General features: G+C 37.6%; 1 protein-coding gene across 3 annotated transcripts; it reads right to left on the bottom strand.

The window, feature by feature from the left end:
• tasor2 (transcription activation suppressor family member 2) lies at positions 1-23,630 on the bottom strand. 3 transcript variants are annotated; one of them, XM_067414297.1, is made up of 23 exons: positions 22,826-23,630; positions 21,051-21,199; positions 20,875-20,970; positions 20,696-20,768; positions 16,869-16,960; positions 16,619-16,756; positions 16,409-16,536; positions 16,262-16,275; positions 15,949-16,048; positions 15,685-15,779; positions 15,490-15,590; positions 15,318-15,390; positions 14,855-14,926; positions 12,984-14,762; positions 12,498-12,884; positions 10,387-11,167; positions 9,045-9,450; positions 5,166-8,915; positions 4,959-5,081; positions 4,611-4,764; positions 4,403-4,508; positions 4,022-4,203; positions 1-386 (listed from the first exon to the last, which is right to left on the bottom strand). In XM_067414297.1, the coding sequence occupies exons 1-23, from the start codon at positions 22,854-22,856 to the stop codon at positions 289-291; spliced, it is 8,928 nt and encodes a 2,975-aa protein (XP_067270398.1). In that variant the 5' UTR covers positions 22,857-23,630; the 3' UTR covers positions 1-288. The 3 variants fall into 3 exon arrangements, with proteins under 3 accessions (XP_067270398.1, XP_067270399.1, XP_067270396.1); XM_067414298.1 differs by having other exon boundaries at positions 12,498-13,733; positions 13,845-14,762; XM_067414295.1 differs by having other exon boundaries at positions 12,498-14,762.
• Between the last annotated feature and the right edge of the window lie 210 nt (positions 23,631-23,840).

Here is a 23,840-nt window from a genome sequence, read left to right as displayed (position 1 = left end):
CTAAATCAGTTCATTTATTAGAGTTTCAGTCATTTTTGTAGATAAAAAACAAAGTCAGGTTAAAACATACTAAAACATATTCATGACCTACATTTATACATTTTAACTGTATTATAAACGGTAAAGCTTTCACAGGAAAGCTTATAAATTGTATGCAATTACATAGGAGTAGCAAAGATATATACTTTAACATTTAAGATGAACAATAAATTAATTATGAACAAAGGTGTACTTACCAATGGTAAGGTATTGTATTTTGAAAACACACACACACACACACACACACATTTATGACACAGAACAAGTTTCTTTTGAAAGAATCCGTGAGAATGTGTAAATGTTCATGGTTAAAATCCCATTTGTTCCAAAAGATTCGGTAGGCGTGTCTGCAATGCAAAAGAACAAAAGTTAAAAATGATCATATTCTCCTATTCTCTAAATCGGGTAATATTATGCATTGTTCACGGGGGGAAAAAACCAGTACAATATGCAGAAAAGAAAGAATTCAATTTATATTTAATTTTTAAGTATTCATTAAGATTATTATTTTTATTTTTTTACTATTTTAATTTAACAAAGGAAAAAGCCTTTTTGTAACCAGAAGGGTACACTAAGGTACACTTTTTTCCACTCTGTGTCTAGTAAGTGGAAAATAAATAGTGAAATTACAGTGAAGTAGACATCAGTTGCAGGATAAGTCAGCAGTCATATATAATATGCAGGACAGAGAATATATAGGAAATTAAACTTTTATCATCTTTTATTTTGAATATGATTACTATACTCATTACTTTAATCACTGATTTAGTGATTAAAGCAACAAGTCTCTCCTTAAAGGGTATTTTCAGGGTTGTCTAATCTCCCATTTTAAAATGTGACTTTTGAAACTTTCAGACCAAAAAAAACAACAACCAAAGATCAGTCTGTGTGATTAGGCTATCAGCGACAAAGCAAGAAGGGAACCAGGAACCAAGAAAGAGAAATAAAACTCCTAAAATAACAGGAATCAAGCTTTCATTAGTTCTTTCCAGCCATAAGGTGTAACCAGTGTTGGGGTAGTTACTCAAAAAAAAGTAATTAGTTACTAGTTACTTCTGTAAATTGTAATGAGGTTACTTCACTAGTTACTGCACTTGAAAAGTAATTTCACTAGTTATTACTTTACGTTCCTGTTTCTTAATTTAGAGTGTAGATACATGGGCAAACATCATAGCCCTATCATCACTTAGCCTGTCAGCATATGCCTCATGTAAAATCCACAAACAACAGGATAAAGTAGTTATAATGGGGTCATTTTTAAAATGTCAACACACAAGTTTCAAAACACAGGCTTTGGGAAACATGAGAACAAAACTCTTCTCCTGAGAACAAAACCAGCTTTTTATTAGATTCATGGCACACACACAAAAAAATTTAGTGGTCAATGAAAAATATAAAAATAAAGGTCACTATGCTTAAGAGAAAGAATAAATGTGATTCAAGGCCAAATCTTGCAGATAAAGTTGAAAACGCGCTCATTTAAGAACATTATTGCATGGACAGAGCTAGAACATAATGTAGCTAAATGTTTAAAATGCAAAGCATACAGTAGTTCAGTTGAGACCTCGCCCTCTTTGGCATGATGTTGATGCTGTAGACTGAATGTACGAGGCAAGCAGACAGTTTAAATAAAAGCACTGAAACAAAAATGCGCTTTTTATCTCAATCAGTTTAGGGACGCGGTTTCAACAGTATCCCATTCACACAGGACGCGGTTTTGCGGTTAAAAATGCGTTATGCAGTTCTAGAGATGAGTCCTTTTTTAAAAACGTGAATGCTGTGTTTATAAAGCCGAGTCCTGCACGATAATATGCAAACGTATGGAAGAGATGCAAGCACAATAGTCAAACGGTCTAGGGTAATGTTTACATTAAAAACGAAAGAAAAGTAGCGCAATGGAATAAATAAAAAAACATCCTGTGTGGCATTTATTTGCCCCTCTCCACGTAATTAAGGTTGCATTCATTGCTATATTAACATGTAGGCTTTATTCTGTTTTCTTTCTAAATTATCACTGGTCAGTTGAAAAGTGAAAATGTTTATTTAAAGTGAAAGTAATGTGAAATCCCCGTCTCCCTCTCCTCTCGCACAAGGAGCTACGTCTCTCAAATCGATCTCTATGGCAACGGTGGCTAGGCAAGCGCACACGCGGCGCATGCACGGAGCACTTAAACAGATCAAAACTTCACACACAGGCAAACATGACTTGGGTAACGCACGAAAGCGTGTGCCTATAGTCTAGTAAAATAGTGTAGTTACCAATATTATTAGTGTAATGCTTTACTTCGCTACTCAAAAAAGTAATATCATTACTGTAATCCATTATATTGTAACTCGTTACCCTCAACACTGGGTCTAACCACAAGACATAGTGGAAAGGAGAAACCAGGTTAATGGTACAAGTTGGTAATTCTGCAGTGCAATTAAAATTACAGCTCTCTATACCAGATTAGTTGGATTTGAAGAAGCCATTTGAAAAATACCAATTCCCTGAAAAACTGTATGAAGCACAAATACACTCCTGAACAACATCTTAAGACCAGGGGATGCATTGCAAGTTTTACACATTTCGCACTAGTGGATCTTAACCGTGTTGTAAGTGCTGCTTCAAAATGCCAAAAGAAGAAACAGAAGCAAGAGACAAAAAAAAAAGTGTCGAAAAAGGACTCCGTAGTGATAAGCCCCACCGTTCTTGTTGATCACTTCAAAAACTTGTGTCGGCATGCTTGATGTAACTGTTTCCAGGAGGCTGGTGGGAACGTTGCTCCATGTGGTGAAGATGGCTTCACGAAGGGCATCCATGGTCTGGAACTCACGTCCATTTTCGTAAACTTCCTTTGCCATCCATCCCCAAATGTTCTCAATGGGATTTAGATCAGGGGAACACGCAGGATGGTGCAAAAGAGCAACGTTATTCTCCTGGAAGAAGTCCTTCGTCTGGCGGGCTTTGTGAATTGTAGCGTAGTCCTGTTGAAAGACCCAGTCATTACTGCACAGACGGGGGCCCTTGGTCAAGAGGGATGCCCGCTGCAACAGATCCACATAGCCAGTCGCCGTTTGATGCCCCTGCACAACCTGAAGCTCCATTTTCGCATTGAAGGAAAAAGCACCCCAGATCATGATGGAGCCTCCTCCACTGTGCCGCGTAGAAAACATCTCAGGTGGGATCTCCTTGTCATGCCAGTAACTTTGGAAGCCATCAGGACCGTCCAGGTTAAATTTGTTCTTGTTAGAGAATAAAACCTTCTTCCACTTTTCAATGTCCCATGTTTGGTGCTCACTTGCAAATTCTAAATGGTCAAGTTTGTGTCGTGGGAGGAGACGTGGCCTTTGAAGACGTTTTTTGAGAAACGTAAAATGACTGTCTTACAGCGTCCAACCTCAGCAGCGATGGTGCGTTGCGAAAGGCCTTGCTTGTGCCGCTCAACAATCCTGCCACGTTCAAAGAGAGAAAGCCTTTTTGCCTTTGCCATCAGGAGATCTTGATAGTATGACTGCTTGAAGGACAATGACGTGAAAGCCATATTTTTGTGCAGATTTAACCTTTTTATGGCTATGGTCTTAAACTTTTGATCAGCTGATGAACTTTTTTAATTTAAATGCAGTTTTCAATAAATTGCCTACTCTCTATTTTTTGTCTCTTGCTCCTGTTTCTTCTTTTGGCATTTTGAAGCAGCACTTACAACCCGGTTATGATCCACTAGTGCGAAATGTGTAAAACTTGCAGTGCATCCCCTGGTCTTAAGATTTTGTTCAGGAGTGTATATCAGATCAATCCTATACTCAACATACAAAGTTTTAGGTTGCAGAGGCAGTATGAATTTATTTTATAAATGTAAACAGTTTAATGTTTTACACAACATTTATATGGTGTTATGGTGATTTCATTTTTACATATTCTGTTCAATAGGCTGTTGTATTCAGTTGAAGTGAACTGGCCCTAACCTGTAAGGAATAGGCATATACAAAAATTAAAACTCACCTGTAATAAACACAGGAAACCGCACAGAGGCATTTTGGATCTGGAGACGAGTCAAACAGAGGAGGTAATCTGGTCGGTCCCGTGATATGACATCACATTCATGATAGGGCAAGACCTCAACTATGCCAGCTTTCTGACAGCAATCGATAAACTGCTGCTTCTTACTTCCTTCAGGACTGGACCTGTCGAGGAGATTTTATGTAAGAGTATATGCAAGACTTAACCTTCTTATGTTAGAGGAGAGTGGGAAGGAGCCTGTGCCCAAATACAAAAGTATCTATTGTTTAAACAAAAAACATTAAAACGCTGCTTTATCAGGCAGTGTTCAGAGGAAGAAAGGTAATAAGCTTAAACTAGAAGCAGTCACAGCTGTGATCTTACCTTGCACTTTCCCGAAGCCTGCGACTGTCTCTATAGTGCAGAAACCATTTCCATTTCCCTTGCTTGTCTAACTCCTCTAGAATCCCCACAACTTTCTTCATGTCATCTTATGAATTTGAAAAATATAAGTCCAATGAAAATGTCATAATGTATCCATCCAACTTCAGTAAAACAACATGTATAATTACTGTAGCAACTTGATCAGTACCTAGAGTAAGTGTGTCAAGAGCCCATTGATCACAAACTATAAATCCTCCTTTTGCAAAAAGCTCTTGGTGAGTTAGGTTCACTATGTCATCGGGTCGGTCGATGCCAGCAAACAGGACGTTGGGCGACTTCTTCAATTCCAGCAAATAAGGTACCTGGTTAAATGGGAAAACAAAGCCATTTTGAAGGCAACCTCATTCAAACCAGAAAGTCCACAGAAAAACAAAACAATCGCTCAAAATGTTCCCCCCAACTTAACTGAATTACATAAAACAAACAAAAACATGGTGTGGCAAACAGGGTGGGGCAGAGAGCCATGGGAAAGGAGAAAGGCCACTAATTCCCTTACCTCACATATGTGCTCTGCAATGTCCTCATTCCTCAGTATAATGAGAAGAGGGGACTGATCATTGCCACTGAGGTCAAACTCCTCTGGCTCAACTGGTAAGTGGCCCTCAATCTCCAACTGGTGCTACAAATCAGAAATACCCATGAAAATCTTTCTTCACTCTTTTTAACAACTTTATAAGATTCTTTTTATGCACAACTTTCTTACCTTGGTTTCTTTAAAGAAGGTATCTGTTGATGTGACAAGGATAAAGAACCTGTACTTAGTCTTGGATGATTGCCATGCAGAGGATTTTAGATTGTCATAAGGATTGTTGAAAGTCTCCTTCTTGATACGTCCACAGAATCCAGGATGTTGTCCAACGCTCTCTCGATTGTACTTCCTCTTGACGCCCTTTCCACTTGCCTTAATTGGATGAGAGTGAGTCTTCCTACTGCAGACATCTTTCATCATGGACTTGTATGCAACAGTGCATTGCTTTGTTATTTCTGAGATCCCGGCAAACTCAACCTCATTGCCCTTTTCAAAGAAAAGTCTTTGAAGATGTGGTTTGTGGTTTCTTACAGGCTCCCTCATCCCTCTCCTTTCAGACATGTCTACTTTAATCTTAAAATCAGTAAGTGATTGCTGTGCATTACTAAGTTCAGCAGAGTTCTCCACTTCACTGAGATTTGAAAACTGAACAGTCATGGGACATGTAGACTGGTCAGGATTTGACAAACAGTGTGATGTGGTACTGGATGAGCTCTTATTTTTTTTGAGAACCTGACTCATTTTTTTTGTGAAGATAAGGTACTCGAGATCAACTGCAGACCGGGTCACATCAGTCTTACTTTGTTGTTCTTGCCAGCTATTAAAAGAGTTTTCAGGTCCAATGAAAGATGGTTGCATGGTGGAAGAGTTACTGAATGTTGCACGGTTTCCTTTCCTATCCAAAATGGTGACAATAGATGAAGGTGGAATGTCGAATTTGTTATCCCTCTCACTCACATCTAATAGCAGACTGGAAGCTGCCTCTCTTCTGAAATACCTGCGCCAGTCAAATTGCTGCTTGCTTGTCTCGACATGGGGAAGGGAACTAACCGTGACCGCCCTAGTTGGCTTTGTTCGATAAGTTTCAAAGCGTGCTGTTTTTTGGATACTGTAGTCTACAATACCGTTGGACGAATCTTCATCATCCCACTCACAATTTTGGGGGAAGACTGTGAAATGGCTTTTTCTAGACTTCTTTTTTGTACTTCGGCCCCTGGTATATTCAGTAGTAAAAGTAACTGACAGAGGGTCTGATTTATAATTATTTTCTACCACACTATAGTTATCAATCTCTTTCTTTGCTCGATTTTTGTTCCTGTAGGAATTCTCACGTTCCAATGTAATGTACTTAGAACAAATGGGTTCATCATTGTCAACACTAAATTCATTTTCATGTGGATACAATTGGTGATCAACTGCTTCCTCTGTTTGATAATCAGGCCACGGTAAACCTTCATCAAGTCCCTGGTAGTATCCATGTAAATCATCTTCATCTCTGTAAAATAATTCAGAATCATTTTGAGGTGCACCCTCTATGAAGTTACAGGTTGTGTCATCTTTTTGTTCGGAAGTGGGAGAGAGTTTGTGCTTTGACTGAAAACTGGGCAAACGCCTAGCAGATAATGCAGATTTATCTTTGTCCATTGTCCCAGGGTTTTGGATCCTCTTACACCTTAGTTCATCATTGTGGGTTTCTTGATAATGTGCTATAAAGTCAGAGAATGGCTTTGTGGTAGAAACATGGGTGTGAGAACTTTTAGGTTGCAACATGTCAACAGTGTTGTCAGGAAAGTAAAGGTCCCTATTTAAGTCCTCTTCCCTGAATTCTTTGCTTACTTCTGCAAAACATGCCATTTCATCTTGTGTAGGAGTAGAGCACATGCTGTTTACCTCCATTTCTGAGGGTCTGTCAACTTTCAAAGTTTGAGGAGCAACCATTTCATTACGAGATTCAGCACAAATTTTTGGGGACAGGCATTCTTGGTATGTTTTTGAAGAGCCTTGACTTTGTGTTTCCTTCTTGTCAACAAGAGTATCATCCTCACCACTGACTTTAGATTTATCCTGTGGTCCTGAATCTCTTGCATCATTGTTTTCTGAAGAACAAATATCGAATGTGGTGGGTTCAACAGTACTTGTTGTTTTTAACTCATTTTGACATACTTCAAGAGCTTCTTGCTGGACCACTAAACTCTGCTGAAGGGTCTTGGATTCAATTTCACCTTGCATTACGTCAGAAGTATCAATATTAGAAGCTGGGGTGTGTTTCTCTTGAATAGACATGTGCTGATCCTCACTTGTGCATAAATCAGTGCTGAATTCTTCAAGGACATCATCTTCAGGGCATGTCTCCTTTGGTGCCTGAGGTTGTGTTTCACTCGTCACGTCATCATCGATGACGGCACCCTCATCACTAAATTCCATATCAACACTGTTTATATCATCCTTTAGACTCAAAATAAGCCCATCTTGATGTTCTACCATTGCTGTGGACGTCTCACGTTCAGAATCACTGACATCCATGTTGTCCCATTCCTTTGACTTAATCTTACCTTCTTGCATTTCCTCACCTGTATAACCTTCTTTTTCTTCCATTGGCTCTTTAGTGTCATTCCCTTCAATCACATGGGATGATGCACCTTCTTTTGCACTAGACATCTCATTATACTCTTCAACTTTAGTGTCATCTGATGTAGCATCTTTCAACTCATCAACTATACATGTGTGATCTTTCATGTCATGTGCAGGGCTAAGATCTTCTTTTGCATTAGTAGTCTCATTATACTCCACAACTCTCATCACACCTGATGAAATATCACTCGGCTTATTAAAATGGTCAACTAGATTTGTATCATCTAGTAAAGTTTTCAGTTGTTTTTTTACATTAGAAGTCTCATTGTGCTCTTCAACACAAGTCTCATTTGATGCAGCATCTCTCAGCTCATCAACCCTTTTTGAGCAATCTTTCAGATCAGGCACAGGCTTAAAATCTTCCTTTGCATTAGAAGTCTCATTATACTCTTCCGCTCTCGTCTCATCTGATGAAATATCGCTTAGCTTATCAACAAGGTCAACTAGATTTGTGTCATCTGGTAAAGGTTGAAGTTCTTTTTTTGCATTAGAAGTCTCTTCAACACTAGCCTCATGTGGTGAAGCATCTCTCGGAACATCCACTATGTTTGCGTGACCTTTGAGATCTTTTAAAGATTTCCTTTGATCTTCCTTTGCATGAGCAGAGCAAATATGCTCAGTAATACTAATCTGATCTTGGGTAGTCGATTCAGAAGTCATGTTTTCCCCATCACTTCCATCTTCCATAATTGTAAGACATCCATCTTGGCTATCTTCATCTGAGACTTCACTCTCCCGACTTCCAGACACACACTTTTCTTGTACTGAAATGGATACTCCGTGTCCAGTGTTAAATTCAGAGGTATCGTCAACATTTCCAGCAACCACAGCTGCTTGGAAGCTATGTTTGTTTCCATTCGTTTCAGAAATCTCTTTACCTTCGGCACTGTCGGAAACAATCTCCTTTTGCTGCACTTTATGTGCTACATTCCCAGTTTCCTTCTTTAAACCCAAATCAAAACTTTTCCTACCCAAAACCAGACGATGTGATTTTGAGAATGCTGATGGTTTTATGGGACTAAGTACTTGATGGAACACACCAATTTTCTTCAGATCAATAGTGGTCACTTTTGACGATGCTTCAGTATTTGTAACATTTCTGACCTTTGGCACTAGTATCCGAATACCTATTCTCATATTGGATGCTTGCTCACACAACTGGTTGTATGCACTATTTCCTTCCAAGAGCTGAGAATATGAGCAGTCAGTGGTAATGTCACTTTCGTCATCAGTGTCATAGTGACTGTCAGGCACTGAATTTTCCACTTTTATGTCCTCGGGAGATCTATAATTCTGCAACAGAGAAATTAAATCAATATTAAATTGCACAATCACACTGACTGTACAAGAAGCAAAAAGTAAAATATTTCTGAGAATATCACAGAGAATGTCCAAAAGAATTATTGACACAATATACATTACCATCAACGCTGTAACTTTTGAAATGGGTGAGAGACTTTTTCCGGAAGGCGAATGTCTTGGTGTTGTTTCATGTGATGCAGTGTCTTTTTGTCTACTTTGATCTGAGACCGAACAGAGACTCACAGGCTCGCCGTTTTTTACAGAAAGATCCAAAACCTCTGATGAAAGCTGCACAGACCTGATTGAGTCCTCTTTCGAGCTTAACTCAACATTGAGCATTGAGACAGCACTTTGAATTGCGTTAATGTCCAAATGAACCTTTTCAACATCATTCCCCTTTGGAAGTGCAGTACTATTTTCAAGATGAAATAACCTGGAGGTGTGTTTACTATAGAAAAGACCAATCCACATGTGAAAAATGAGATGGACATCCTCATAGGTGTCTTCAATGTTGAAGTCCCATTTCCTGTCAATATTAGGATTTTTAAAAAAAAAGGTTAACAGAGCCGTTTTGGAATGCCTATATATAATGTTATAATGAATTATATAATTATAAATTATAAGTTTAATAAATGTTAAACTCAAATTATGACAACAAAAAATTCTTAAGCATATTTTTAGTAGCATTTTTGTGGCAAACTCAGACATTTGGTTTTCTTAAGGATTAGTATCGGGTGGATGTTTTTATCGGTATCGGCAATCCTAAGCCTGTTCCTTTATTTTACGTCGGCTGTCGTGTAGTAGGTGGCGGTATGCATCTTTAAGTTGGTTTGCCAACCGCCACTGAAAGGTAAAGTGGCACAAGTATATATCCCAAAATATATAAATGTGCACAAGAACCAAAGTGGGTTGTTCTAGTGTGTCACACATGCTCGTATCGAACCATCTCGGTAGATGAATGCTGGTACGGTGCATGTGTGTACCGAACGGTACCAAATACAATCTTTAACAGATAGCTGTAGGCTTGTTTTTTGCTAAATATATGTTCTATATTAGCCTATATATTCATTATATTCTACTTAACCTGTTAGTGATGTCTTGATTAATTAATGTAGGCTATGTGTACAAAACTCCCTGCCTCATGCAAGTCATGCTTGTTCAGACTTGTGCATTTCATAATTTCAGCAGAGTTATAAGTTGTTTATCTGGATTTGTTTATTCCTTAAAAGTAATAAACTAAACATCATATACCATTGCTGTTGTTTTTAGCAAACGTGTTTATATGAATATATATAGTTTTACATTATAGTTATATAATTTCTAGCTTGTAAATACTTGCTCAATACTTGTGTCTTGTGTGAATGGTTTGTTGCCACAAATCAACAAAAAACAATATTAAGTTTCAATACAACGATCATCATTAAATTTCAACTGAAATCTAGGGGCATCAAGAGGTACTTACCCATGAAGTGCTCGTGTGACAGTTTTGTCTATACTGTCATTAGTGAACTTGCTGTCAAATTTAAAATCATAATCATCTTCCCAAATCCGCATCACTTGGATGTTTCTATCCTTTTCAATTATGCATCTGTCCCGTAAAAATCTGGATTTCCGCGTTTTTACCTTGGGAATCACTGACATTGGCTTATTTGGAGAAATCAAGCGTTTCCATTCTGTTTTGCCCCCTTCCTCTTGATAACTCGAGGCTGCAGCATCTTTGGGAAGGTTCAGATGTAGCCCAGTCCCCAATGACAGAGGTGAATCTACACATCCAGATGGATAAGCAACCTGGGAAGATGGACCTGACAAACCTGACAGCAGAGAGGTGGGCTGTGAGTAAGAATGTTCTTTTGATATTTCCAAAATCAGTTGCCCACTCACTAAAAGACCTTCTGGAATAGGAGACCTGGGGGGTAATTTAAATCTGGCAGATGGACAACGAAGAAGAGCATGAAGGACTGACTCCGGGGAGCCGCTACCCTTCATTCCATCAAGGGCCTCCTGGCCAGGTTTGGCTTCTAAGTTCGATAACATTTTATCATTACTTGCACCAAGGGCCAAGTCAGCCAGTAAACTCAAAGCATCTGAGGGCAGAGATGTACTCATGCTCACACTCTCTGCGCTGGCTTTGCCATCAACGCTAATTCTTCTCCTTCCTACCCTATCCCCAAGCGATGATATGAGCTGCTGGTCAGTGTGTTTAGCTATTTCAAAAGGTGCTGATGTGTCAAAATTGAGGGACCCTGTAAGAAATAGACAAAAACAAAGACAAAGCATAAAACAGCAGTAGCAAAGCCGCATAGTCATGCAGACATGCATAAGAGAAAGCAGAAGCAGAATAACATGCACAAAGAAGACAAAAAACATGGAGAGGGAACAAATGGGGCCAATTTTAATACACCAGCATAATCACGTCCAAGCCAGTCTAATTTAATGTCTACTACTGAAAATGAAATATTCATAAAGGATTAAGGTTTAAAACTGGTAGCAAATATAGACAAAGAACTTTCTTGACATTTCCCCATTAGGGGTGTAACGGTTCTCTCAAATCTGTCAAAGTATACGCATTTATTATAAGGTTTGTTGAAAATAACATTGCTAAAAACAGACAGTTTTAACCAGAAACAAACAGTTTTAACCAGTTCTTACCAGAGTTTTGTGTCAATCGATATGCATTCTGGTTTCATCTAAATGCTTTATATTAAGGGCTTCAAAATAACTGGATATAGTTAAATAAAGTTAACACGTATAGTTTGAAGCCGCTTGCCCTGTTGCCCAGCTTGCCCTGTAAGATCTCCAAGTAAATATATTTTTATGATAGTGACCATTATAATGGGGTAATATATAAATAAAGGCTATTTTTGTTTTTTAGATTTGAAACCACCCAATTTGCACATAATATATTGCACAGCCTACATTACATTCACTGTATTTGTTTTTAGGACATCATTGGACAGGATGTGAAATAAAAACATTAAAAGATTTTTTTATCCAAATAGAAAAAAGTAGAAAATACTGGGATATATACAGTGTATCGCCATTCAACCAAAAAAATACAGAGATAGGATTTTTTTGGTCATATCAACCAGCCTTACAGCATCAGTGTATCCATACATTATGTCTTAAAGTGACAGCATTTTATATTTATATTCCTGCTAATCAAAAAGACAAGGAAATCACTAAATAGCTTTTGTAACATTAATAATGCTGTATATTTAATTTATACAGTGAAGATTATATGCAATGTTGTTTTACATTTGATTATTTTCTGTTCATGAAAACTATGGTTATATACGTAAAAAGCAATGTTCATTTTATTTATTACCTTAGCTCTATTGTAATTATTTGTGCTGTTGCTTGTAGTTTGGTTATTTGTTCTTATTTTCTTTATTTTTATTTAACAGTAGTCTTTTTTTTTCCCCTGAACATAGCACATAACGAGCCGTACCGAAACTGTGACCCTAAAACGCGATAAAAAATGAACTGTAATTTGAACCGTTACACCCCTATTGCCCAGTCTTGATATATGAACATTTGTTTTACAACAAAATATGTAAACAAAGACTTTCTTACCCTTTTCTTTTGAGGACTTGTGAATAAGACCTCTCCAAGACACAGGTTGTTTGGTTATCGCCACAGGTTTCATTGGTGTATATTGTTCCGTACCATCCATGGGCTGTGTTGCTTTGTCTTTCAACTGATTCTTGATAACATCACATTCCATATCCAATTTTCTTGCTTTTGATTCTGGCTGTGTGTTATTTGGCTCCGTTTTTGCACTGTCACCAGGAGAAGGAGATTTCGCCCTCTTTCCCCTTCTGAGTACAGTCTTTAATTTGCTTATAGATATTGCACTGTAGACATCATGTTTTGCTTTTTTTTTTATTTTGTCAGGGGAAGATACTGTAGGGTCTGACTGCATGGATTGGGCAGATACTCTGGGAGGACTGGAAGTTGCATCTGCTTGAACAGTAACAGGATGATCTTTGTTAGTTTGATGGAAACCTATGTTCTCATTAGATGTAGCATTCATGGAATTTTCCGAACATAAATCCTTACATTTGTCAGTTTCTAATGGGTTGTTTTTTTGAAGGTTTCTTAATATCTTTAATGCGGACAAGAGAGCACTTGGCATCTCATCTGAAGGGCTTTGTGAGAAGTCTTCACCGCCACTGACCCCTGGAACTTTATGGGGTAATTCTTCCTTCACCATCGAGGGAGATTCTCCCTTACTTTCCAATATTACTGTGGATTTGTTTTCCACAGGAGAAATTGTTTCTGCATTTGTGTCAATGCACATCTCAACATGCATTTTCTCACTTTGCTGCTTGTTTGCAGATTGTATACCAGCATCTGAACCATGTGGGACAAAAACTCTGCCACAGGTTGTGATTATGGTCTTTAGACCATATCGTTCCCTCAAGCTAAATCCCTCCATCTTCCTCTTAGGTGTGCTAGACGAACTTTGTTTCCTGGAATCGGCCTGAATGTTCACTGTAGTCTCATCATCAATCTTTACAGCACCTGATCTCAAAGACCGCTTCAGAGTGGCATCTGTATTCCACAATCTTTTACGCCTTGGAAGAGATCGCCAGTCACTTTTTGCAGGGCTCGTTTCAATTTCCATACTTTGATCATGCATAGTTTCTGTTGAGACACTTAAAGGTTTTTGTGCTTGTCTGGCTTTCCTCAGGTTTCGTTTCATGCCCCTTCGTCTGCCTCCTTTGGCCCTACTAGTTGAATGTGGCCTATGATTGATGTCATCAGCATGCATGGTCTCAGTCCGAGTCTGGTCTTTTGTTGGGCCATCTGTGGAATTCACAGGCAAAACGAGAGGCAAACTTGAAGTTGGTAAAGCAAGCTTTTTTTTAGTTCCTTTTTTAATCTGCATGGTTCTCCAATGAATTTTGCGCTTCCTACCTTTACGCCTCGAAAAGGGCCTCCGATTTACTTTCTTATCAGGATCAGCCATTGTTTTCTCAGTAAGTACATTATCCTCCATCCCCACAGCAGCACCACCTTCTTCTGTTGATGTGGTTAATGGTGTACTGCTTGTTTGAATGGGAGTCGCTTTTGTGGATGAATCTACACAGACTCCATCAGCATCTACTTTAGTACTGCCTTGAGAGGTTCTCTCAACATCAGTGTCAATACTTACACAATTCTCTGAAGGGACATCACCCAATTTGGGTGACACTGTGGAAGTTGGATACTCCAACACACTTTCAGCTTCTGTGACTACAGCTGTTCCCAGTTTTCCAAAGCTCTCAGGTGGAGCAGGTTGAGGTTGCTCTGTAGACAAATGCTTGTGCTCATCTTTTTGTCTCTCAACTTTTTCAACAGTCCTGTTAGAGGCATCACTGGGGGCCTCTGTGTGCTTAGTCACCTCTATTTCAACAGGGGCATCAGTCTGTGATACCTCCTCAGGTGATGATATACAGTAATATACATCATCGTCATGATCATCACCACGCTGCTGTCGACCAGTGTTGAGTAACTCCAGTGCTCTCACTACTGGAATTGTAAAGCCACATGGCTCATCAAAATAGGATTTTAATCGAGTGCTAGTCTCCTGTGACCATTTAGGTGATATCAGAGTAAAACCACCAGGCACATCATATTGGTCTGGAAACATACTGGCTTCCCTGGTGGGAATGTCCAACAGCCCTGGGTGAAAAAGAGTGCCATAGTCTTGCAAATGCTTCTCTAAAGATGTTTTAGAGCACCCCTGTTGGTTTGGAGGACATTTTTCCATCTCCGTTTCTGCATAGTTGAGTGCTGGAATGACTTGCATTATTTCTGATGACACTTTAATATTTGTCAGGTCAGACTTGGCCGCTAAACATAAAAACACATGCGACAATGGCAAATTAAAAGATACATACAGGACACTAATTGAAAAAATTAATAAAAATCATTATCCTTGTTACCTCTTGGCACAGATCTTGAGTCCGGGAAAATAAACATGCCATGAAGCGCTGCTGCCTTCCCCGACTTTGCATCTATGAAAGAAATGAAAGAATGAAATGAAAGAAAAGTATGTTTTCACAAGATAAAAAAAACATCAAGAACAATTTTCTGTCCACTTTGCTACAGATGTATTTTCAATGCTTATTTTATGCATAGAGATAAAAAAACAACAACAAAAAAAACACTTTATTTAAGTGTACTGAGAGAAGAACCAAACTTACCAGCTTCAATGAATCACATTACAAACATAGACTTGAGCAAACTAAAAATCTAGCAAAAAGCACTGTACTTAATGAGAAAATGAACTCATTCCCATGAAGCATTTTGAATGACAATCAAACAAATAAATAAAAATGTATGTATTTAAAAACGTTATTATTGTAAGTAAATCATGTTTTTGAACTCTACTGGGCAACATCCTACCTTCATAAGAGAAGAGATGTGAAGAGTGTAACAGTATAAGGAAACCAGAATCTTCCAGTGGTATAACAAGAGCCTAGAGAATGAAAAAGATCATAAGACAAGGCTTAAATTAGTTGAGAGATTTTTTTTATCAGTGTTTTGATGACAGATATTCCCTCTTTTCCATATTTACCATTTCTTTTTCTTTTAGCTCTTGGGTTATCTGAGCAAGATCATTTTTCGCCTTAGAGGAGACAACATCATACAAGTTGAAGCATCTGCCATCTATGCAAACTGTGGGGAGATGTAGATAAAAATGTGCTCATTTACAATTTTAGCAGCAATATGGGTGAAACTGTCAATTACCAAAACAAAATTTTAAACACACCTTCACCCACAATGCAAGTTTCAAAGATTTCCCGTGGCAAGGTCCTCTTCAGTTCAGACAAACCAATTGCACGGTCAATTTTAACTGTCTTTGGGCTGAAAATACAATTTGCATTTCAGTCCTATAGCTTTTAAGTAGATGTATAACATTTCGGAATAATCTACGCTTAAATGTTTGGGCAGCTTTTTTGGTGCATTAGCAAATGAAATATTGTTTATTGTTTTGGAGTAAGAGGGTCAAAACATGTCCTTGCAAATAACATACAGTTTTGCGGGGAACCAGGCTCCGCTTGCAGACTGAAGACCAACATCATAGACAGTGGATTCAATCTTGAATTGGCCAATCCATGGTTGGTAATGAAACACTACAATACAAGATACCGCTTTTTGGTAATTAAATACTCTTAAAAAGAACATTTAAATACATTAAATATTGTTCAAAAGGGATTAAAAAAGTACAATAAAAGAAAGAAAGACAATGGACAGCATTTTGAATAAAACAATCCTCGCTATTTGCCCTGTTTGCAATTTCACCACAAAAAGAGAAAAGAACAAGCAAAACAATCCAAAATTCGTACCTGTTTTGTCTTGCCTTGAAAAGAAACAGTAAAGAAAACGTAAGTAATCAAAATCATCATTTAAAAATTAATGTTCTATTTCATAAGATTCAGCAATGTTTACTCATAAAAAATGTTGATAAAATCTCAAAGAGCAAAGTGACAAACCTTTTTGTCTCCAACTCTGACGTGGTGTTTATCTTCCCATATGAAAATGCCACGATGGCAAACGGACAAGCATGTCTCGGACATGATTCTGTTTTGATGCCTCCATCACGGAATTCATACATATAGTACTGCAATATAAACCAGCTGTGTTAGATATACAGCTAGATGCTAAAGAAGGAAGGAAATTGTTTCTTTTGAGAGCTGTATCACCTGTGTTCGCTCATAGGCCAAGAAAGAACTAGTAGTTGAAGACACAGCACCAAGATGCTCCGATACATGGCAGTCAAAGCCAGCTGTCGGAGGAGTGAAATTTTGGGTGTAGTTGTCTGTAACTTCTTTCACTCTCCCCTGATGTTTAAAAAATTCATAAAGAAATGTATAAAGACATTTTTAAAGAAAATATATGGGTGGTGCATTAGGATTAATCAGCGCGAAGCAACTGATTTTCTTAAATGTGTACCTTGGTCAGCTTCAAAAGGACAATGTAGCCAGTCTTGCCATCGTACCAGCGCTTCAGGTCAAGGCAGTCAGAGTATTTTGAGATATAGACACCTAATTTAAAGGTAAATAACAGAAATATAATGTGATTATAATTGCCTCAACCAATAACTAAATTTTGTACATAACACACATTTCATAAAGACATTAGCCCTTTACAAGCCTTGCCTTAAAAAAGCAGATAAGGCCCAAAGAGTTTGAAATGGTGTTCAACAAACTAGCGGAGAAAAACTGTGAAAAAGCAGCCGCTAAATGTTACAAAAACTACTGTGTGAATATAAACTCAAACAACAAACCGCCTCTTAGTTGTAACTCAAATTCTGAGAAAAGTTTTTGAACTCAACGCATGCTATTAACGTACCGTCTAAAACTTGAAAAACTAGATCTTCTGCATTTTTGTGGATGAGAAATAGGTGTACAAGGACTTTTCAGAAAGATCTGATTGCCTCAACATGTTAAACTACAGCAAACAAGTTCAATCTTTAGCATTGCTAATTATTAGCCAACAAGTTCTGGTCTCACAGACTTTTGAGACAACATAAAATATGGCCCAGACAATAACAATTTTTATAAAACAATTCAGAAAAAACTAAGTAGAAAATACAGTTCTACAAACCAATATCTAGTTTACTTGCCACTAAAATGCTAAATAAAAATGTATTGAAAAAACTCTGGCAAATCCAGCAAATGTTTATTTAACAAAGCATGACCTTGTAAGCATGACTTTTTTCCAGGCTGGTTGACACAAAAGTGTGCCAGAAGTTGTGTAAAAGCCAGCAAATCTGATAAGTTCTTGTCATATGCTTCAGATGGTCAGAGAACAGACTGTCAGTGATATTTAAAGCTGAGACTAAACAATCCCTGACAACACATAACATTTGTTGGGCCCTAAAATATTTTTGGATAAATGGAAAAGGATACAATAAAACATTAACTTACAGTAAATATCACATGAATTTACTCGTATTTGTTGTTTTAACTTTTGTAGAGAGAGAGACATTGCTTTTACACTCACAAGGCTCTGTGTATACCATTCAGGACTTCCCCTCTCAGGAAATAGAAGCAGAACACATGCCCACATAAATATGGCCTACCCTACCAGTTACATCATACATTAAAATAGTAATACAATGAAAAATATAAAAACCCTTCATCTCAATTTTTGTTAATTAAGGCTGAATTTTTGCTTAAAACATTCAAGATGTTGTCTTTTATTAAGGTTCTGAGTGATTTGCCATCCACCAAACTCTCTGTAAATGTACTTGTACAATAAAAAATTAATTTCTTAGCTATAAATAAGTAATTTCTCTTTAAAATGATAAAGTCTTCAACCAATAGTAGTCGACTAATAATAGCTCCGTAGTCACTAGCAAATTTGAGAAGGGAGTCAAATGTTTAATTTAGACTGCGGTAAATACTTCAGGCTATTTGGTATCATACACTAAGAAGACCTGGGTAAAGGCTAACCTTCATTTTCTCTTCTATAGATGCATTACATCTTTTAAGTAGCAGTACAATTCTTGCTTTCACTTTTCATATTTAGGAGAACAGACTATGGACTTGAACATATGACATTTTCTTCACCAACCTTCTAAACATTATTATTATTATTAAAAGGCAATGTTTTAGTAATATGTTGTATACTATTTTTGTTAGCAGAGCTTGACCATGCAAGTAGAAACAAAATCCTCAGCAACTGAGCCCTGGTTAGTATATCGTATTTAATTACCTGATTTCAGTTGCGGTATTCAGAGTACTAGTTGTAACAGTAATGCATGAACACTATTCACAAAACTAAAAACTGAGATATACAGTACTGGCCAAAAGTTGCTAGGTTTTTAAACTTAACGCTCTCGCCATTGTACTATTTCTTTGAAATGACATTGAGAGGTAATGTTACTCTGCATCAGTGCCTTATGAAAAAGCATCTAAATGGGGGATGGGAGATCACACAGAACTCAGCTCGCAGCTTTAGGCATTCATGTTTAAACGGTGCGGCCAGCAGAGCAAAGTGAGTCTTTCAACTTCTCAAACTAATTCCTATGAAAGTTAAGCTTTCAAAGGCATGAACTGAACTGAACTGAACGTTTTGGGCTGTGACTGAGACTCCCTCAGCAGCTAAATCACATTGAACACACACATTCAGTTTTTATTTGTAGTGTCTGTTCTCTAACTGAACTGATTTTATGAAGATGATCGCGGTCGCAGTGGGAAAGTGATCAGTGATTCAGTAATCTAATAGCGGTGGCTTTGGGAATGGCCTCGTAGGGCAGCGAAGCATTCTGGGAATTGTTGTCATTCATCCCCATGAGACAAAAATACATTTTCTGTGTTTTCTCAGTCTAGAAAGCACCAAATTCAAAAATAATTTCACATTTCTACTACATTAATGACCTAGTTTAAATACAGATTCATCTTACCAGCGCTGAAGTACTCCTTTAAACGGACCTATGGTGTGCAATGTAAGTCTTTTAACTTCTCAAATTAATTTCTATTAAAGTTAAGCTTGCAAAGGCATGAACTGAAGCGCGCCAGACTGAACTCGCATTGTCAATGTATGCCGCGAGTGTAGTCGCAATTACCTCAGCTCTCATCACAAGAGCTCATCAGCTCATTTATCTGACTCCTGGAGTTAGTGCTCAGTGCTGTGAGACTCACGCGGTGACTCACTCATTATATTGAACACACACGTTCAGTTTTTAATTATAGTGTCGTCTCAAACTCAGTCACAGTACTCCAGTAGGTGGCTTTGGGAATGGCCTCACAGGGCAGCGAAATTCTGGGAATTGTAGTCTTTCATCCCCATGAGACAAAAATACATTTTTGGTCTTTTCTCAGTCTAGAAGGCACCAAATTCAAAAATAATTTCACATTTCTACTACACTGATGACCCAGTTTAAATACAGATTCATCTTCCCAGCGCTGAAGTACCCCTTTAATCAGAGACCTTAATCAGAGATAGGAAATTTTAAAATAATAATGTTTAAATTAGATTTTTTTTCCCTGGTCCTTATTTTAAATAGGTCATAAAAATATCAATAATTATCGACATGATACAGTTTTCAGCCATATTGCCCAGCCCTATCTTCACCCTTTATTAACTTCTTATAAATGTTTTAAAGGAACACTCCACTTTTTTGAAAATAGGCTCATTTTCGAAGTCCCTTAGAGTTAAACAGTTGAGTTTTACCATTTTTGAATCGATTCAGCTGATCTCTGTATCTGGCGGTAGCACTTAACATAGCTTAGCATACATAATTGAATCAGATAATATAGTGAAAAATATAGTGAAGTCTTTTTATATAGTGAAGTCTTTGGTCATTTTTGAGCGTGATGCTAATGGTCTAATCCGATTCAATGATGTCAAAAATGGTAAAACTTAACTGTTTAACTCTAAGGGACTTGGAAAATGAGGCTATTTTCAAATAAAGTGGAGTGTTCCTGTAACTTAAAAAAATTTGTTAAGGATTTTTGTAAGCATATTGCGTAGTTGTACTTGGAGTCAAGTTGTTTTATTTGTGATAAAACATGCCAAACATGACTTCACTTTTGGCCACTATTGCATCTGCATTATAAATCATTCACTGAATCAATCTATTGAAAATCATGCACTGTCAATGACAATAGCACATTCATATCAAGACTTGTCAGACATGAAGGCTTAGGAAAGCTCCTCTTGACTGATCTTGTTGCATTCACATGTGAAATATTTTCTTGTGCATAAAAGTAAACACAGCAGGTTGTTATGCTAAAATGATGACCAGATAATGCAATGGCTAATTTCTTTACCTTTCGACGAGTCCCCAAGAGTAGTGCATTTTGCCTTTCCAACCAACAAGCCTTTTTCACCAACTTTCCTTGCCTGAGGGGGAAAGAAATGTTGTACTAATATGTTCAATGATTCAGAAGAAAGTACAGTTTGGAAATCAGGCTGATTCAATAAGCTCATTCAGTGTTGTATTTCTTACCCTGCTTGCATCATCAAGCAACAGGAAGCCAAATGTCTCTTCAAGTTCCTGTTCAGAATATCCTTTTTCCCGTTTCTCAGAACGGAAGGCAGCATACTGTTGGAAAAAAGGCATTCATTATAACATGACACAAGTCATTTTATATTGTATTAAGTATAAAACAGTATAAAACATACCCGTTTTTGTAATGTGCCATTGTTGATCAAATGGGCAGAGTTGTACGTGAAACATTCTTTTGATTCCTCATACAAATAGTTTTCACGAAGTGGAGCTAGAATACTCTCATTAAAGGTTACAGACCCTGGATGCACAGGCTCCAGAAGACCTGTTAAGAAAGGACACACGTTACACTGATTGCTTCACCATTTTTCAAAACATTCACTCTTTTCAACAAAAAACAAAACGGAACATTTTTTATGTCCCTTAGAATTACTAACTAGAGAGCATGTCAATGCCATTTGAAGGTCATTGGATATTTTTTTGATCAGCATTCAGTAAAAACAATAAATCCCATTTTGTAAAATGCCTTGGTAAATGAACCAACCTTTTCCAAAACTGGCAAGCAACTCCTCTAAAACAACCACAAAAAAAAACATATTCTGGATTTAAAGAAAAGCCCTTGCGCAATTCTTCTGCTGAACACGTTGTTCATTATATGAAGGTCTATTGTGCAATACTTCTGTTAAAGTGTTTCATACTGATTTTCCAAATCTATCATAATGTCAAATACTAACATATATTGACTCATTATAAACTCATCAAATTATACAGTAATATGAAAGTTTAATTGATGGATTTCCAACTTTTCTTAATGGAAAATAAAACTTGTGGCTGGTTTCTAGCTGGTTGCTAGAGGATCATCTTAGACCAGCAACAAGTCACTAGTTGTACCAGTTTATGGTGGTCAAGCAGGATTTTGAAACATGACTCTCAACCAAGCTAGAACCAGCTAATTTTCATCTTAGACCATTTGATGGGTAATTCAAACTCAACGCACATGGAGGAAAGAGATGCACAACCAAATGATATAAATCAACATTGCTGACAATTCATAAGATCTAAACCCATTTAGTCTATATTTTTTTTCTCAAATTATGCCATAATTTAACTTTACAAATCTGAATAAGGACCAAAATGAGAAGACCTTTCGGTAACACTTTACAATTAGGTTTCATTAGTTTACCATTCTAGTTAAGATGAACTAAGAATGAACAATGTAGTTATTAATCTTAGTTTACTAATACATTGTTAAAATCAAAAGCTGTATTTGTTAACATTTGCTAGTTAATGCACAGGGAACTAAAATTAACAAACTATGAATGACTGTATTTTGATGGACTAAGATTTGTAAATACTGTAACACATGTATTGACCATTGTTAGTTAATGCATCAATGTTAACAAATGAGACCTTATTGTAAAGTCTATGTGTTACCAGCTTTTGCAATTTTAGATCCTGCACAAATATCTAGAAAATACTGATCGTTTTTAATAAATAAATAAAGGACAGGTCTAAGAGATGAGATTGCACAAAAGTAAACTAAAACATGATTGCAAATACCCCTTATTCACATGAATCAAAAAGCTTATTGGAGCAAAGCTAAGACTATCACGTGTAGATTTACCAGGCCCATGCTGACTCGACCGCACAACTGGTTTGGAGCCGAGGGTACACAACTAGTGCAAGTGTCTTCTTTCAACCAGAATAGGACAGTCGTTTAATTTATTTTACACAAGTACTGCATGGTGTGTGTTTGTGTGTGTGTGACTATATGACCTATAAGTGTAACAAAGAAATCAGTCAAAACAAACAAAAAATAGCACAAAAAATAGGGTGGGTTTTGAATGGATATACAGATATACAAATAGATGTTTATTGCATAAATTATACAAACATTATTGACGTCGAAACAGAAACTAAACGTGTCGACGAATCCACTAAGCCCAGTTACCTTGTGTTGATCGTGTAGTCACATTCTCCATGAAGACGAGGCATAGATCCCAGGTTTTCTCTTTGCACTCGATATATTAGATATTTCTAATCCTCGGTGGCTGGCGACATACCTCTCAGACGATTAAAATAATACTGTCGTTTCCGTAAAATAGTCATGAAATGTTTATTGAAAGTTCCAAGGACAGTTATAAGGTTCGACGACTAACTTAGTCTCTCAGGATGAAATGCGTTTTGGAGGACTTGAATTGTACTGTGAGACTGTGTTGCAACCAGGAAGCGAATCCACATAAAGACAGCAAAAGGTTGGGCTGTGAAAACGACTGGCTGCCAGCGAAATGGTCTGAAGGCCTGTTTTTAACCGAATTTTTCGGACTGGGATTCGAATTCACTCGACAGCGCGCGCTCTCAACTCGAGGAACGCGGCGATATGTAGAAGAGCGTAGCTCGCGCGAGTAAAAGCAGAGCGAAACGAAATAGAAACAGAAAGTCAAAAGTTTGCGTCCATCTTGCGTCCACCGTGCAATTCCGTTTTGCGTCGCTAGTAGTCACAGCGCAGGCAGATTGAAACGGCGGCGTTCATCGCTTTACGCTGATGTATCTCTATTTCGATTTAATAATTCAATGAACGGTGTATATGTTTGTATACCGATCATGAGTAGACGTGAGCTCTTTGAAGTAAACAACCGACAGTCCTTGCTCTGAAAGAGGGGGAAAAAAGAGGAAAATGTACTCTCTTCCGGCCTCTAGGTGGTACTATTCCGTTTTCTGCATTCCTCAACTCCCTTCTTGCGCATGAAAGAACATCCAGTTCTGGACAACATGTTCACTTTAGGCTATTTGTCCAGCTTTGTCTACCAACCTTTGGTCGGGAAAGCCCACCACAGGTGTAATGCATATGGGAAATATTTAAGCTTAGTTTTTAGAGGTATGCGTACACAAAACAGCAGTAAAATGTGGATAATCAAACTATGGATCATCTCATTTTTAAGTAGAACTATATTAATATGAGGTCA

This window comes from Pseudorasbora parva, chromosome 13 (assembly GCF_024679245.1).
Source record: "Pseudorasbora parva isolate DD20220531a chromosome 13, ASM2467924v1, whole genome shotgun sequence".
Taxonomy (NCBI): Eukaryota; Metazoa; Chordata; class Actinopteri; order Cypriniformes; family Gobionidae; genus Pseudorasbora; species Pseudorasbora parva.
Note: the sequence above shows the minus strand (reverse complement) of the source record. Positions and strands in the feature narration are given on the sequence as shown.